This window comes from Pollachius pollachius (assembly GCF_949987615.1).
Source record: "Pollachius pollachius genome assembly, chromosome: 16".
In the NCBI taxonomy this organism is placed as follows: domain Eukaryota; kingdom Metazoa; phylum Chordata; class Actinopteri; order Gadiformes; family Gadidae; genus Pollachius; species Pollachius pollachius.
The window spans coordinates 3845881-3860426 of record NC_136949.1 but is presented as its reverse complement, the minus strand read 5'-3'; the positions used below and the strand labels follow the sequence as shown (position 1 = coordinate 3860426).

Here is a 14546-nt window from a genome sequence, read left to right as displayed (position 1 = left end):
GCAACACACCTTTAAAACGAAGCATAACTAATTTGCATAAAGGTGTAAAAATATCAAACAAACAACAAATTGTTTACAATTACATATGAGGTCAGGAATTTACATCCTTTCTATTTTCAAACAAGTAACAACAATAGTAACACAACGACATCCAGTAAAAGTGACTGAAAGCCATTGCATTGTAGCTTTAAATTATGAGTTTATTAATTTCTAATCGTCGCACACACACACACACACACACACACACACACACACACACACACACACACACACACACAGACACACACACACACAGTAAATTTGGCACACACAATCCCATCATATCTGCAAGATGTAAAGTATTTTAATGGTAAAAGTTATGAAAGTAGTGTACAAAAGCATTGCACCATGACCGCCACCAGTTATACTGATCCATCATTAAGTTAAAAATCATAAACACAAGGTTCATCGTATCATGCAACATTATAAATGATGCTATAAGCACTGTGGTGTTTTGGTCTATACATGTGCAAACATTGTCACTTTCTAGTCATTACATTACATAACTTTCTAGTTTTCACACATCTATCTTACAAAACCCCAAAATAGATTAAAAAAAAAAAGATACTTTATGTCAAACCAAATTCTGATCACTTATTCAGTCCTGGCCACTTGTTCATTCAGTAGATGTCCAGCCCTAAGATGAAGGGCTGGACATCTCAAAGTCTTTCACTCTGCATTTCTTTGCCGGTCATACCCTGCGTCCTCCTCGATATTCCGTCATTAGTTACTAAATCCATCTGCAGCCTCCCCACACACACACACACACACACACACACACACACACACACACACGCACACGCACACGCACACACACACACACAGTCTCACACCAGTCCTGGTCTCTTCTCAGGTGCGTGTCTCCTGATAGGCCTTGACGATGCTCTCATAGGCCGGAGGCGGAGTCTGTGTGGCCTGGAAGCCCCTGACCCCTCCGTGGCCCCAGAAGGACTCTGGCCTGGCCGGGGCCGCCGTCGCCGCGAGGGTCCCCACTGCGGTGTGAGCGGACCCCGGCGCGGCCGTCAGGCTGTGGGTCCGGGGCAGCGTGCCGGGGCTCCCCTCCTCGGCCTCGCGGGCGATCTGGCTGCACTGGCGCAGCGGGTGGAAGGTGGAGGCCACGAAGCTGGACTTGCGGCCTAGCAGGTCGGCCTGGTCCCCGGGCGGGGAGAGCTGCCGGTGGAAGCTGAAGGCGGCGCTCACCAGGCTGTTGTTGCTGCGCCGGTCGTAGCTGCTGTTGCGGCTGAAGCCCGGGCGGGCGCGCGGGGACACGAGCGCCGGGCGGTATGTCGGGCGCTGGGTGATGACGGCCGAGCCCGCCCGCCGCCGGGACAGCCAGGTGAGGAGGACGTAGATCAGAGCCCCCAGGAGCAGGCCCACCGCGATGGACACACAGAAGGCGATGATCAGGGGAACTGAGGAGAGAGGAGACTTATGGTTAACCGGCCAGCACCGGAAGAAGATTTCTTCCTTGCTGATTAAGGGAGTTTTTTCTTGCCCTCTTGGGGGCTTGGGTCAGGGGGGTATCATAAATATTTGGCCTGTTACGCCCTTTGAGACTGTAATGGTGATTAAGGACTATGCAAATAAAATTGAATTGTATTGAATTGAAAGTAAAAACATGAAAGCGCTCATTATCCCGTCCTAGCAACCGTCCGTCACTATGAATTCATAAAAATGAATAAAACATTGGATGACGAGAATAGAAGTCTCATAATGTAGCACAATCGTCGTATAATACACAGTACACAATGTTCTTATCATCATCTCGTCCCACATAATTAGAGGTTCAAAACAAATGTTGCCATGCTTGCAGGAAACAGTTTCCTTTCAACTAATCAGTTCCAAGATTGTCTTGCGAGACGGTGCCACGAAAAAAAAGCACTGGTTGTCCTCTGTCCGTCTTGTTCACTGCAGTTCACCAGCTGATTATTATTCATTCTCACTCAGACATAAAACGATTGACCTCTGTCTATCCGAATTCCCCCAATGGCTCGCAGGCAATAGTTCCAGCGCATGTGAAGGGGAAAATAAAGAGAGCGCGAGCGCTAAAGAGAAGGAAAATAATACTGTGGCCAAGGCAGAAAGAACCCCACGGCGCCACTGCCAACGAAAACACATCAGTTCCTTGATATAAAAAAATATTTTATTACGTTTTGAGTTGAACTTTTCTGTTTCCTCTCAATGTTTATAAGTGAAGGGAAGGAAGAAACACAGACGTTTGCAAGGACTCATCTGGGAATGACATCTGGGAAAATGGAAGAGACTGAACAGCTGGGAAATCTACTCTGGATTAGGAGAGTATCCTCAGACATATCTTTTAAAGCATAGCGCTGCAAAATATTTGCAATAATCGGTTAGTTTTTGTTTGCATGCCATTCGTTTGCACACATCCTTTTCTAAGATGCATATAACCTGAGGTTTCAAAGGAAAAGAACAGAGGCAAGGAAATTGACCGCATCAAACACACTGGAAACCAACCGCTGAACTCACCAACATCAAAAGACTGAAGTATTTCCAGGAAAAGATTTGTGTTGTTTTCTGCCATGATATTCCCTCGGAGTTGGTTCACTTTAGATTAACCCTCTCTCCCTTTCTCTCCCTCTCTCTCACTCACTGTCTCACTTTCTCCCCACCGCTACCTATGCTAATTCCTATCTTGTTATGACTCATTGGAAGTATTTCTCTACATCCTCTCTCTCCTCCCTTCCTCACTCTCTCTTGCCTTCCTCACTCTCTGTGTCGCTCTCTCTTCTCCTTTCCTCTCTCCCCTTCTCTCTGTCTCTGTCACTCTCTCTTCTCCTTTCCTCTCTCCCCTTCTCTCTGTCTCTGTCACTCTCTCTTCTCCTTTCCTCTCTCCCCTTCTCTCTGTCTCTGTCACTCTCTCTTCTCCCTTCCTCTCTCCCCTTCTCTCTCTCTGTCGCCCTCTCTTCCCCCTTCCTTGCTCTCTCCTGCCTCTCTCTCTGTCTGCCTCACTCCCTCCTCCCTCCCTCCCTCCCTCCCTCCCTCCTATCACCCTCCTCAGAGGGGCAGAGTCAGCCCTGAGGCCCACAGGATTCCCTCCAAGGCTAGCCCTGCTGCAGAGCTTTTGTTTATGGAAGCGGAAAACTTCACTGTCACATTTCCTGCCTTTCTGCTTGGAGTGAGCGGCGCGGGGCGGCTTATCAGCACAGGCCAGAGATCCTGGAGGACCGCAAGTGGGGAGGGATGGGGGGGGGGGGGGGTGTTGCTGTAATCACTTCCTCTGCCATCACTTCCTTGAGGTTTTTGATTGATGTACAACAGTATCACCTCCCTCAACCCCTGGGAACCCCCCCCTCCCTTTCCCTCTCTCCCTCTCCTTCTCCTTCTCCCTCTTTTCCTCTCCTTTTCCCCCTCTCCTTCTCCCTCCCCTCTCCCCCTTCAGGTCCTCTCTTCCTCTCCTTTCCCCCCCTCTCTTCCTCTCCCAGCCCTCTCCCTCCCTCTCTCCCTCCCTCTCTCCCTCTCTCTCTCCTTCTCCCTAACCCTCTCCCCACTCTCTTCCTCCCCTGTTTTTCCGCCATGCGGACGTCTCCTCACACACACCTCGCTGTGATTTGCCCGTCGACAGAGTATGACAAACATCTTAGCCATCTACTACTGTTACACCCCATACACCACCGGCTGCGGCTCCACCACAGGCCTGAAGACGACCAGCGACGACGACCAGCAACGGAAACGTTGACCGCTGAAACGGCGATACTACTCTTTGCAGTGCGTGGTTTTCCAAAACAATGAGCGTGTGGTTATCTGGGCCTCTTGTCAGTGAGCTCAGACTTTAGGCTAGCTCCTGCCAGCTCAGTGGAGACTGGCGGCTGTCTGAGTCTCGGTGGGTGAGGTCAGACCAGCGGAAATGAACCCCGGACCCTGATAAGCTGTTGAACAGCTAAAGAAGGGCTGATCCGGGATCAGGCACGCACTCTAATCAATGGGTTGTTGTGTTTTATTAGGTGGTTGTGCTTACATTAGGAGGCGATACACATTAGGAGACTGTTGGGTTATTTATATGGGTGAGTGACTGATGGTCACCACTAAGTGTATTTTTGTTCTGTTCTGTTTTGTTTTTTTCCTGCTATGCTACCGCATGGTCTTTCCATACTGACTGTACAGCGTTTAGCAGACGCCTATGCCAAAATAGCCTTACTATAATTACATTTGACTATAGGAGTTCAACTGAAAAGTTATAATAAAAATCAATATTTTTTTCTTTGCAATTATTGACATTGTTGAGCATCAGGATGAAAAAATAAGCTGCCTGCTTCATAAAAGAAACGTATTTGTTTACAAATCGTGTTCCTAGTTGCTGTGCTTCTTATGTGTGACCAGTAGGGGGCGCCGTACTCAAACAAAACCAGAACCGCGTCAGGTAACGTTCATCTACAACAACTGCGTGGCACAATTGGTTCTAGCTAATAACAAACAACCTACGAACTATAAATTAAAGGTCATTAACTAAACGGTCAAAGACTAGCTATATAAGTTATACAACATGTTAAATGTGATTCGGTGAAGGAAACAAACCGAAGGACTGACTAAAGAAAAAATGAATGGCTGTCTGTCACGTCAAGAAGGCCTGCTGCCCTCCTCTCAGGATTGATGGCAGACGGTGAGGATGATTTTCAATGATGGGGCGGGGGGGGAATCACTCTCGATTCATAATTTTGATTGATCATTGAGGTCCATTGATTAGAGATACAAGTCATTCACTTTTGGATCATGCATTTAAAACCCCAAACTCAGTCTCCCGAGTCCCAATGTGTGTGTGTGTGTGTGTGCGCGCGCGCATGTCTGTTTGTACTTGTGTGCGTGTGCGCGCCCCTTTCAATCCGTCTGCTGCAGCAGTTTGTTTTCAATTTCCAGCTGAATCGGCTCCGTCTTGTGGGGCGAGAGAGAGAGTTAGAGGGAGAGGGAAAAAGAGAGAGAGAGAGAGAGAGAGAGAGAGAGAGAGAGAGAGAAAGAGGTCACCTCTTATAGCCGCGCTGCGCAGAAACGTTGGCATCAGCAAAGCGTCGACGCAGCAGAGCGCCGTCCATCCATCCACCGCGTTTTATATTCCACCGGTAATGCAGCGGGAGAATGCAGCGGGAGAATGAGGCGGCAGTGGCCGGGTGGAACTTATCAGCGAAGACCAGACTATAAAATATACATTTGCGGATTTGAAATGCTGATTTCGATGTCTTGAATGTGTCGACTGGTGGAACTCAATCAAAATGGATTGCTTGGAGTCTGACTTTAAGCTGACAGGCCATCAACAAGCAATCACGTATCAACATGTAACATTTTCCTTTTGGCTTATTTCGACCTGCACCTTACCTACAATCAGCTCTCCAAGTATACATAAACAGCTATAATTGAAAGTGGGAATGTGTTTTTACTGTGACATATGGCTTTGGTCCATAGTCATAAAGTCAAAGCATTTGCAGGATTAGGTCATTTAGTAATCAAAGTAATATGTTTACACATAACATCATGTATGTACTGTATGTATGTATGTATGAGTTTGTGTGTGTGTGTGTGTGTGTGTGTGTATAGCAAACAAGATAGGAAGCAAAAGGTTTGAAGGTTATATATATATATATATATATATATATATATATATATATATAACCTTGTGCTTCCAATCTTGTTTGCTAGATGGAGAAAAATCGAGTCTGATAATAATCATGTATCATCTTCTATCCTGTTTCATGTCCACGTCTCCTCTCTCACCCCTCGACTGGACGAGGCTTGGGCTCTGCTCCCCTTAGATGATGAAAGGACTCGGGTAATTGGATCACACACACAGAATGCACGGTGCGCTTCCACACGTACATTTAAAACAAACACGGTGATTGGCTTAGCAGAGGGCAGACGATACACTTTCATCCACGTTACCATCACCGCTCCGGGCTCCGTGTTTGACAGGAGAGAGGTGGTTCTCCTGGCCGGGGGATTGCGTTGAGGTAGTTCAGTGCTAGCGTCGGGATATTTCAGTTTGCCGTAATGTATTTCAATTGTAAACAATCCCGCAGCAGCAGTTTGCACTGGGGAAAAGGATTCGTTTCTGTTGAATCACCATCCAATTTTACGTTAGCTAATTACTGATCTTGAAGAGTGTGTGTGTGTGTGTGTGTGTGTGTGTGTGTGTGTCCCCTGCTCTCACACACAGACAGCCAGAGAGACAAAGAGACAGACAGACAGACAGATCTCAATGTGTATGTCTCTCACTGTCCTGCTTACACACACACACACACACACACGCACACACACACACACACACACACCTCAAACCATAACTTATCTTCTATTCCCCATAGGATCAGTGAGTATTGACCGAGGCGCCTCATTGGCTGATCCGTCCGTAGCAGTGGAGAGAAAGTCCCTTTGATTGGACAGCAGGTGGCAGTACACGCAGAACAGTGTGCAGAAGTCAGAGGCTGCTGAGAGAGAGAGAAAGAGAGAGAGAGAGAGAGAGAGAGAGAGAGAGAGAGAGGACAGGTACCGCCGAGACACTCAGCTCACGAGCCCGGTGCGCACGTCTACAGCTACGACCACAGAGACGAAGCTACAACACCCTCACCCTCATCATCATCAACCCTCATCACCCTCATCATCTTCATCAGGGAAGGGGCCGGAGGGACTTGGAGGATCGCAGGCTGCTGCCGCTGCGGCTCCAGAGGGAAAACTTGGAGCTGCTCAGAGTTAGCACACGGCACCGTGGATCCGCCTGATCCGTCTCCACAAGGATATTTACAAAGTCAAAGCCACGGGACCACCGACCACGACGGAGACACCTCCGCAGAGCCCGGTCTGGCTGTGTGTGTCTTAGGGAGAGAGAGAGAGGGAGAGAGGGGGAGAGAGGGGGACAGAGGGGGAGAGAGGGGGACAGAGGAGCATCTGCCGGTAGCCCGGATGCGACTGGATCCTGACCCCTGTGCGGCTGCATGGCGTCTCCCCGCCGCTACGGGCACCCTGCCAGGGCTATCGCCGACGTGATGCAGAGGCTCCAAGGTGAGGCGGAGAACGCTTACTCACTCCCCCCCCGCCGTCGCACTCCCCCCGCACCCACCCGCCCCTCAGACGCACACACTCGCCGTCGCACACTCGTACGCAACCGCAATCAGACGCACGCACACCCGCGGTCACACTCGCACGCACACACCCGTGATCACGCTGGCATACGCTCGCAATCGGACGCACACGCGCACAGTCAGACGCGCGCCTCCGCAGACGCACTCGTGCACTCGTTGCCCGCGCTGCCTCGGGACGCGCCGGTCTCGGAGGTGACCCCGCCCCCCCCCCCCCCCCCTCTCCTGACCGACACCATGGCAACGCTCTCCTCCCCGGGCATGACTCAGCAGAGCGTCCCTGTGAGCTCCGGAGGTACGTCGCTGCTGCTGCTGTCGTTAGTGCGAGGGGTTAGTGTTGTACGAGGGGCGTAGGATGGATACTGCTTGTGGTGTGTACAGTGTCGGTTGTGTACAGTGTGTGCCCGCGTGAACAGCGCCTATAAGTTGCGGCGCTGCCATCGGCCAGTCACTGCGGTCTTCCTGCTGCAGGACATCTGTTGTAGTTTCGGTCGCGTGCAAGTGTGTGTGGCTGTGCGTTTGCGTGTTTGGGTTTGTGTGTGTGCTGTCACGCGCGTGTGTGTGCCCGTGATCCCACGTGCGCATGTCAGTTTACATATGTCTGTGTGCGTGTGCGTTGCTGTTGTGGGATTTGTGCACGACAGTCTGCAAGTGTGTGTGCGAGTGCGTGTGTGTGTAGTCGGGGTTGAGAGGGGGAGCTCGGCTAATCCGCAGAGGAGCTGACGAGATGAAGTCTATTCTCTCCTCTCAACTCGGCACTGACAGCAGACACGGCGTGCTGTCTCATTATGGGCTTTAGCGTTCGCTGTGACGCTCTCCGAGCGCTGAATCCATTACCGCTGTGTACCCAACGCATATATGGTTCTGTATCAATAGCACTGTAAGCATTAGGGATATATACATGCGTTCACAAGCATGTATGCTAGTGTATACCAATGCGCTCCAAACGTTAAAATCCATTGCAGCTGTATGCATAACGCATGTATAGTTCTGTGTCAATAACACACCATAAGCATTAATGATATATACGTGTGTATGTGTGCCTATGTTCATAGTATTTGACTAATAGTGAGAGGATTCGCCTCCCCTGGTTTCATGTGGGAATCACCTGTGTGTAGTAGTACCTTCACACCAGACATATCTGCAGAGCTCTGCGTCACGTTCAGTCTGGAGCGAGCTCGGCTCTCCGGTCTGTGCCGGAGAACCCTCTCCCTCTCCCTCTCCCTCTCCCTCTGCTCTCTGAGATCTGGATTAACAGAACCGGGAAGTCAGGTGGTACGGAAGCCAGGATCCAATATGGCCGCTCCCGTTGTGGCTTCTGAGCTGGCGGTTTGTGTCCGTGAGGAGCAGGACTGCGTCACTGGCCGGCCACATGGCTGCTGGCTGCGTCCCCGTCTGCAGGTGTGGGAGGAGGAGGGAGGTAGGGAGGGGGGAGCAGGAGGAGGAGGAGGAAGAGGAGGAGGAGGTGATATCTCAGCTAGCGGACTCTGCTACAGCTTAGCGTTTTTATGTATTATCGCACACTGAAGGGAGAGGTTAACTGCAGGGTTAAATTAATGTGTTTTAATGGATGGTTTCTTAGCGCAGGCTATCAGGGGAAATGCTGCCTTTTTGTATCATCAATAAAAATATATTTTTTGTGTCAAAGGGACGCAATGGACAAGCGAGTTGTGTGTAGTTAAAAACAGCCCCTTGTTTAGTATAATAGATCTTAATGGTTATAATTCATGCCGTTTGGCCCCGTTAATGTATCTAAATATTTTATTTAATTTAATTATGAATCTCCCCTCTCTGCCTGGGAGGGAGGGGGGGGGTGCCTCATGTCTACATCATATTATATCTGACGGCCCCCCAGGGCAGACACACAATTATGACACAAGAGCCGTTGTGTTATAGTTCCCCTGAAAGACAGTGTTTTTACCAAGGACAACGTAAAATGGATTCCTGTCTCTGGCGTTGGCCGCGCCCCCGGGCGTTGCCGGGGGCGTTGCTAGGGGCGGGGTCATGGGGTTGACCTTCTGAGTGAGCGCTCTCTCAATAAGAATCAATGAAGCAGTCTCTTCGTATTGTCTCCCCGTTCGGCTTGGAGCCGGGGGGGGGGGGGGGGGGGGGTGAAACTCTCTGACGTTCTGTCTGGACTAGATACACCTTCATCAGGGCCGCTCTATATATGGATCTGGGGAAGGGCAATGGATTCAAATCTAATTTATCGCATCCAATCCCGAGATGAAAGGAAAAAAGAAAAGTAATTACAGAATTACATCAAACTCAATTTGTTTTCGTCTTCAAACACACATTAAGGTAACAAAAAGCGTCCTTTGAGGGTTAAATACTCCTTTATTACTGTCCTCGTTTGAGCAAGCAATTTCCGAGGAACCCCTAGAGACCACGGGAGAGAATCGATTCCTTTTCAGTCTGCGATGACAAACGTGTTAAACCAACAACAACAACAGCACAACTCAACAACAAAAATCAAAACAGTGAAAAACTTCCATTTTTTTCTGGACTGTGTTTTCCCGTCTCTCTTGAAGCCTTCCTCTTTTTGGGGGGGCTCTCCGTGGCAACGGCGCACAGTAATTAGTGGCACCATATGGTGGGCAGCCACGGCCCTGCTTTGAACGCCCTCCCTCTTCTCCATATGCTCCGCTTTTATTTCTTGCCTCTTTGTTGTTCGTCATTAACGAGGGGAAAGAAGAGCGAAAATAACAATCCCCGCGTTTTCCGTGTCTGTTCCCGAATCCACCGCGCCTCACCTGTTCCCCGCTCTACGCGGTGACGCGCGTGGGCCCACTGTGGCGTGCGGTGACGCGCGTGGGCGGCAGAAGGCGTCGGCGTTTTCCCGCCTGGGCGACACCTCTGGCTGCAGCTGTCTGTTTAGCTCGCGGGTAGGCGTTCTCGCGGAGGCTAACGCGCGTGGGCGCGCCCACCCCGGGACCGCCTGCCCGCCCCGGGACCGCCTGCCGGTTAGCGTTCACTCCATCAACTCCTTCACTCCCTCGGGGAGTGAGCGAGAGTGAGCGAGAGTGCGGGGCCACACCGCGCCGCGCCGTGATTGGCTAAACCGGGAGGCAGAGGCACCTGTGCCGGGTCAGTCGGTGCATTGTTGACCAGAATGAGGACAGGAGAGAAGGAGACCTAATAATAGTTTATTTTGGGTTCCTGTTGTCCGCTGGAACTGGCACAGCCTCTCCGGTTGGCACGGCGCCAGCACGACATCCTGTTGCCAGGGGCGACGTTGCGGCCCTCCTCCACCGGAGAGGGCCCCGGCAGACGGTCACCTTGACCGTGCCAGGCTCCTGACAACCCCCATTTATCCTCGCTGGCTCGGGACGCTGTGCACGCACACACACACACGCACACACACACACACACACACACACACACACACGCGCGCGCAGACATGCAGATCAGGGACACTAACGATCACACACACACACGTTCATGGACATCACACAGGCACACACACACACGCACAGGCATACACAAGCACACACACACATATGCACACACACACGTAGACAAGACACAGAAACACACAAAGATGCACACAAACAAGCAAGGAGACACACATGCACGTACCCAACCCCTGACACGTGCACGTGCACTCACACAGTTAGACGTGCGCACGCATCGCAGCACTCACACACTGAGTGTTTAAAAATAGCTGGGCAGCATTGTTTGGCCCCCCGTCCTCAAGGTGGGGGCCCGTCCTCAAGGGCCCCGTCCTCAAGGTGGGGCCCGTCCTCAAGGTGGGCCCCATCCTCAAGGTGGGCCCCGTCCTCAAGGTGGGGCCCGTCCTCAAGGTTTGGCCCGTCCTCAAGGGCCCCGTCCTCAAGGTTTGGCCCGTCCTCAAGGTAGGGCCCGTCCTCAAGGTAGGGCCCGTCCTCAAGGGCTCCGTCCTCAAGGTAGGGCCCGTCCTCAAGGTGGGCCCCGTCATCAACGTGGGGCCCGTCCTCAAGGGCTCTGTCCTCAAGGTTGGCCCCGTCCTCAAGGCGGGGCCAGTCCTCAAGGTGGGGGCCATCACTCCACCCGAACCCTTCCAGCTGTGCAACCCCACCCACCGGGGGTATGGGGAGGGGGGGGGGGGTTCGAGCTTTTCATTTCGGTTTGCCTGGTCTCCCAGCCTGCGTGGGTTGTGTTGATGACTCGTTGCCATGGCTACTGCAGCGCGACAGCCAGGCGCCTGTGTCGTTGGTTCCCTGTGGGAGGGTCGGATACGAGATATTAGGCTGGTTAACATGGTGTGTGTGTGTCTGTGTGTGTGTGTGTTTGTGTGGGTGTGGGTGTGTGTGCGTGTGTGTGTTTGTGTGTACGACGCATGAACAGCCAGCAATTTAAAAACAGACACAGACAGAAGCAGACTCTGTCTGACGTACACGCGCACACTTGCACACGCACGCACGCATGCACACGCACGCACACACACACACACACACACACACGCACAATTACATTAGGCAGTGTTTGTGGGTCTTCTTAGTGGTAGCTCTTATCACAGATCAGAGCCTAATCTCGTTGCAGCTGCCAATCAGAGTGGGTCTGAGTGACACATGACAGGCGGAAAATTCACTAGGGGCTCCACCCACACAATAGTGGGCGGGGGGGCATCTGTCAGTCACTCAGAGACACTCCACTAGAGCCCTCACTTTCAAAGGTTGACACTTTTGTTTACGATGTACTGTTGAATCAGAAGGAAAGATAGCGAGATTAAACCACTAAACTGGAAGAAGTCATTGGGCCGTAGGTTTCCTTCAGTGTGCGTCCTTTGCGTTTGCAGTCCAGTCTGTGTTTGTCTGCAGTGCGTCTGCAGTCGAAAAGGTCAACCGGTTCGACCGGTTGTCACCGCACGGCGTCCCTCACCTTACAGGAGACGCTCCCACCGTGTGTCTGATGGGGGGTTCCAGATAGAGCTTTTGACGGAGGTGCAGAACAATGCTCTCCCAGACGTGACGCTGTGACCCTGTAGACACTATTCAGCGCCGTGTCTCTGATACCTCCAGCTAGAACACCGTTATCTCTTCACGACGCGTCATGCGTGTCCTTCCCCCCCCCTCGTCCTTCTCCGGGGGCTGTCCAGCGGTGATAACGGGGCTGATGACCTCTGGCCGTCTGTTGTAGCAACCCCAGGTTCTGGAGGGGGAGGTCAAAGGGTTTTTTGGGGGACACCGCCTTCAGGGGCGAGTGGAAGGGACAGAGGGGGACGGTTCTTTTAAACCCTCGCCTGATTGGACGTTGTAATTGATTCTCTGTGTGCTGATTGCTCGCTGGGTTTTGAATCCATCTTCTTGTGTGTTACTTGACTTAAAAGTGGATTCGCAGTCCCGCTTTGATGATATATCATCAGCTGGTATTTTCTAAGAATAACACAAAAATATATTTAGATATAATATTAATCTATAGTCTCTGTTTTAATATTTGACGACCTTGAAATAAAAACTGTATCTATGTGTGTGCGTGTGCCCGTGCGTGCATGCGTGTGTGTGTGTGTGTGTGTGTGCACTTGCCCGTGCGCGTGCACGTGTGTATTCGATGTACCTACTTCATAATCCACAAACAACCCCCGGTCGCTCATAAAACTGCTTGAGCTCCGAGAAATCGGACCAACTTTCGGAGGACAATATCATCCAGGTGCGAGACGCATTCTAGTGAATCCTTGTCTCCTCTGTGATAGCGGACAGGGTGCACCGCTGAACTCAGCACAAACACGCAGCACGGAGGGTCTGAGCGGTGATGTCATGAATAAATGCATGATTCATTTGTGAGCCGGCGCATGGGAATGCGTTCCGGCCGGGGTAGAATCTGATAGGTAGAATGTGTTGTATTATGTTGGGCTCGGTTCCGCTCTGATATTTCGGACTGAAGAACGGTGGCTGCAGAGGTGAACACCGGCTCCCAGTGTGGTGATTTATTTCCTGTGCTGACGCCAATACTTTAGGTCCTCACCGGGCTGCGTGGCGGCCGGCTGAACCGGGATAAGGAGCTTAGTCTGTCTGACCCACTGCTGCACCAAACAACAAGCGCGCAAGCACACACACATATAGTGCTGCTGATGGCACACACACACACACACACAATCCCATACAGAGCTGCACAGACAATAAACAAATGCACACACACACACACACACACACGCTTGCGCACACCCACACACACACACACACACACACACAGTGCTGCTGACAGCAGACACAGACACACAAACAAACAAACATACAGTACTGTGCAGACAACACACACTTATGGTAATGCACAGAAGGTATACACACACACACACACACACACACACACACAAACACACACCCACAGTCCTGCTGACAGCAGACACAGACGCACAAACAAACATACAGTACTGTGCAGACAAACCAGGCATACAGGGCTGCAAAGACAGCACACACACACACACACACACGCACACACACACACACACACACACACAACACACACACACTCAACCCACTCAAGACTATAAAGCATCCATTTAAACCGGCTAAATTACTGTGCCTTTAATTGTCTTTCTGTGTGTGTGTCTGTGTCTGCTGGTGCGTTTCAGTGTTTGTGTATTGCGTCGTGTGTTTGTCGATTATGTGATTCCATGTGACACACATTCATTCGCATAATTGATCACACGCACACACACACACATGCACACAAACACAAAAAACACACAACTGAATTTTGTTAATGCTCTTACTGCGCCTTGGTATGACCCCTCTCTCCCGGGACGAGACGCTGCTTATTAGCTTAGCTGATTAAAACGGCCCCCCAGCTCCAGACTCAAGGCACAGGAACCTTTTAAGGTGAAGAACGGATCTTCTTTTAAGCAAATTAATTCACCAGCGATATCAGTGAACCGAGTTATTCAAATCAAGCTCTTGGAATTGACGGATGAAAATGTTGAGTTTTGTTTGCCATGGTATTTCTTTCACTCGTCTTCCTACTTTCATGTTGAGCCCCTTCACTGAAGTGGTGCAGGTGTGGGCTGGCTTGGCTAAGTCTTAAGTGATATTTCACCGGCGGGGGGGGTGGTTAACAACAATGAGCTTCCTCCTCCATCTGCGAGCTGAAAAGAGGCTGCTGGCTCCTCGAGAGGCGAGGGTTCTCCGAAGGAGGAGATCGGGTTTGTTTTCATAATCACGCTGACTTGTTCGCCCCGCTCCCTCTCCCTTTGACGGGAGCCATTATGGTGGAGATGTAATTAGCTACGCCATTGGCCCTGTGTTTGGACTTCCGTTGCAGGGCCTGCTTGTGCGGCTGGTATAAAAGTGTGGTGGGGGTGGGGGTGGGGAATGGGCACGATGGGGGGGGTTTGGGGGGGGGGGGGGTGAATTAGGGTAGAAAGGGTTTAAATAGCTGAAACCCCCCACCCCCCCGGCTTTTCAAGGATAAGAGGGAAAGTGGTTTAGTCGAAAGATTGACACATTTTTT

At 51.1% G+C, this 14546-nt stretch overlaps 1 protein-coding gene across 1 annotated transcript; it reads right to left on the bottom strand.

Moving 5' to 3' along the window:
• Positions 1–396: 396 nt before the first annotated feature.
• Positions 397–2901, bottom strand: myct1a (myc target 1a). The gene is made up of 2 exons (XM_079754148.1): positions 2530–2901; positions 397–1451 (listed from the first exon to the last, which is right to left on the bottom strand). Exons 1-2 carry the CDS (start codon positions 2582–2584, stop codon positions 889–891), a joined length of 618 nt encoding a protein of 205 aa, XP_079610274.1. The 5' UTR covers positions 2585–2901; the 3' UTR covers positions 397–888.
• Between the last annotated feature and the right edge of the window lie 11645 nt (positions 2902–14546).

Excerpts from the sequence above, each read along its gene's own strand:
- myct1a (XM_079754148.1), bottom strand. The coding sequence starts at position 2,584 with ATGGCAGAAAACAACACAAATCTTTTCCTGGAAATACTTCAGTCTTTT. Across the intron at positions 1,452-2,529 it reads ACTTCAGTCTTTTGATGTTG|TTCCCCTGATCATCGCCTTC; the intron begins GTGAGTTCAGCG and ends CTCTCTCCTCAG.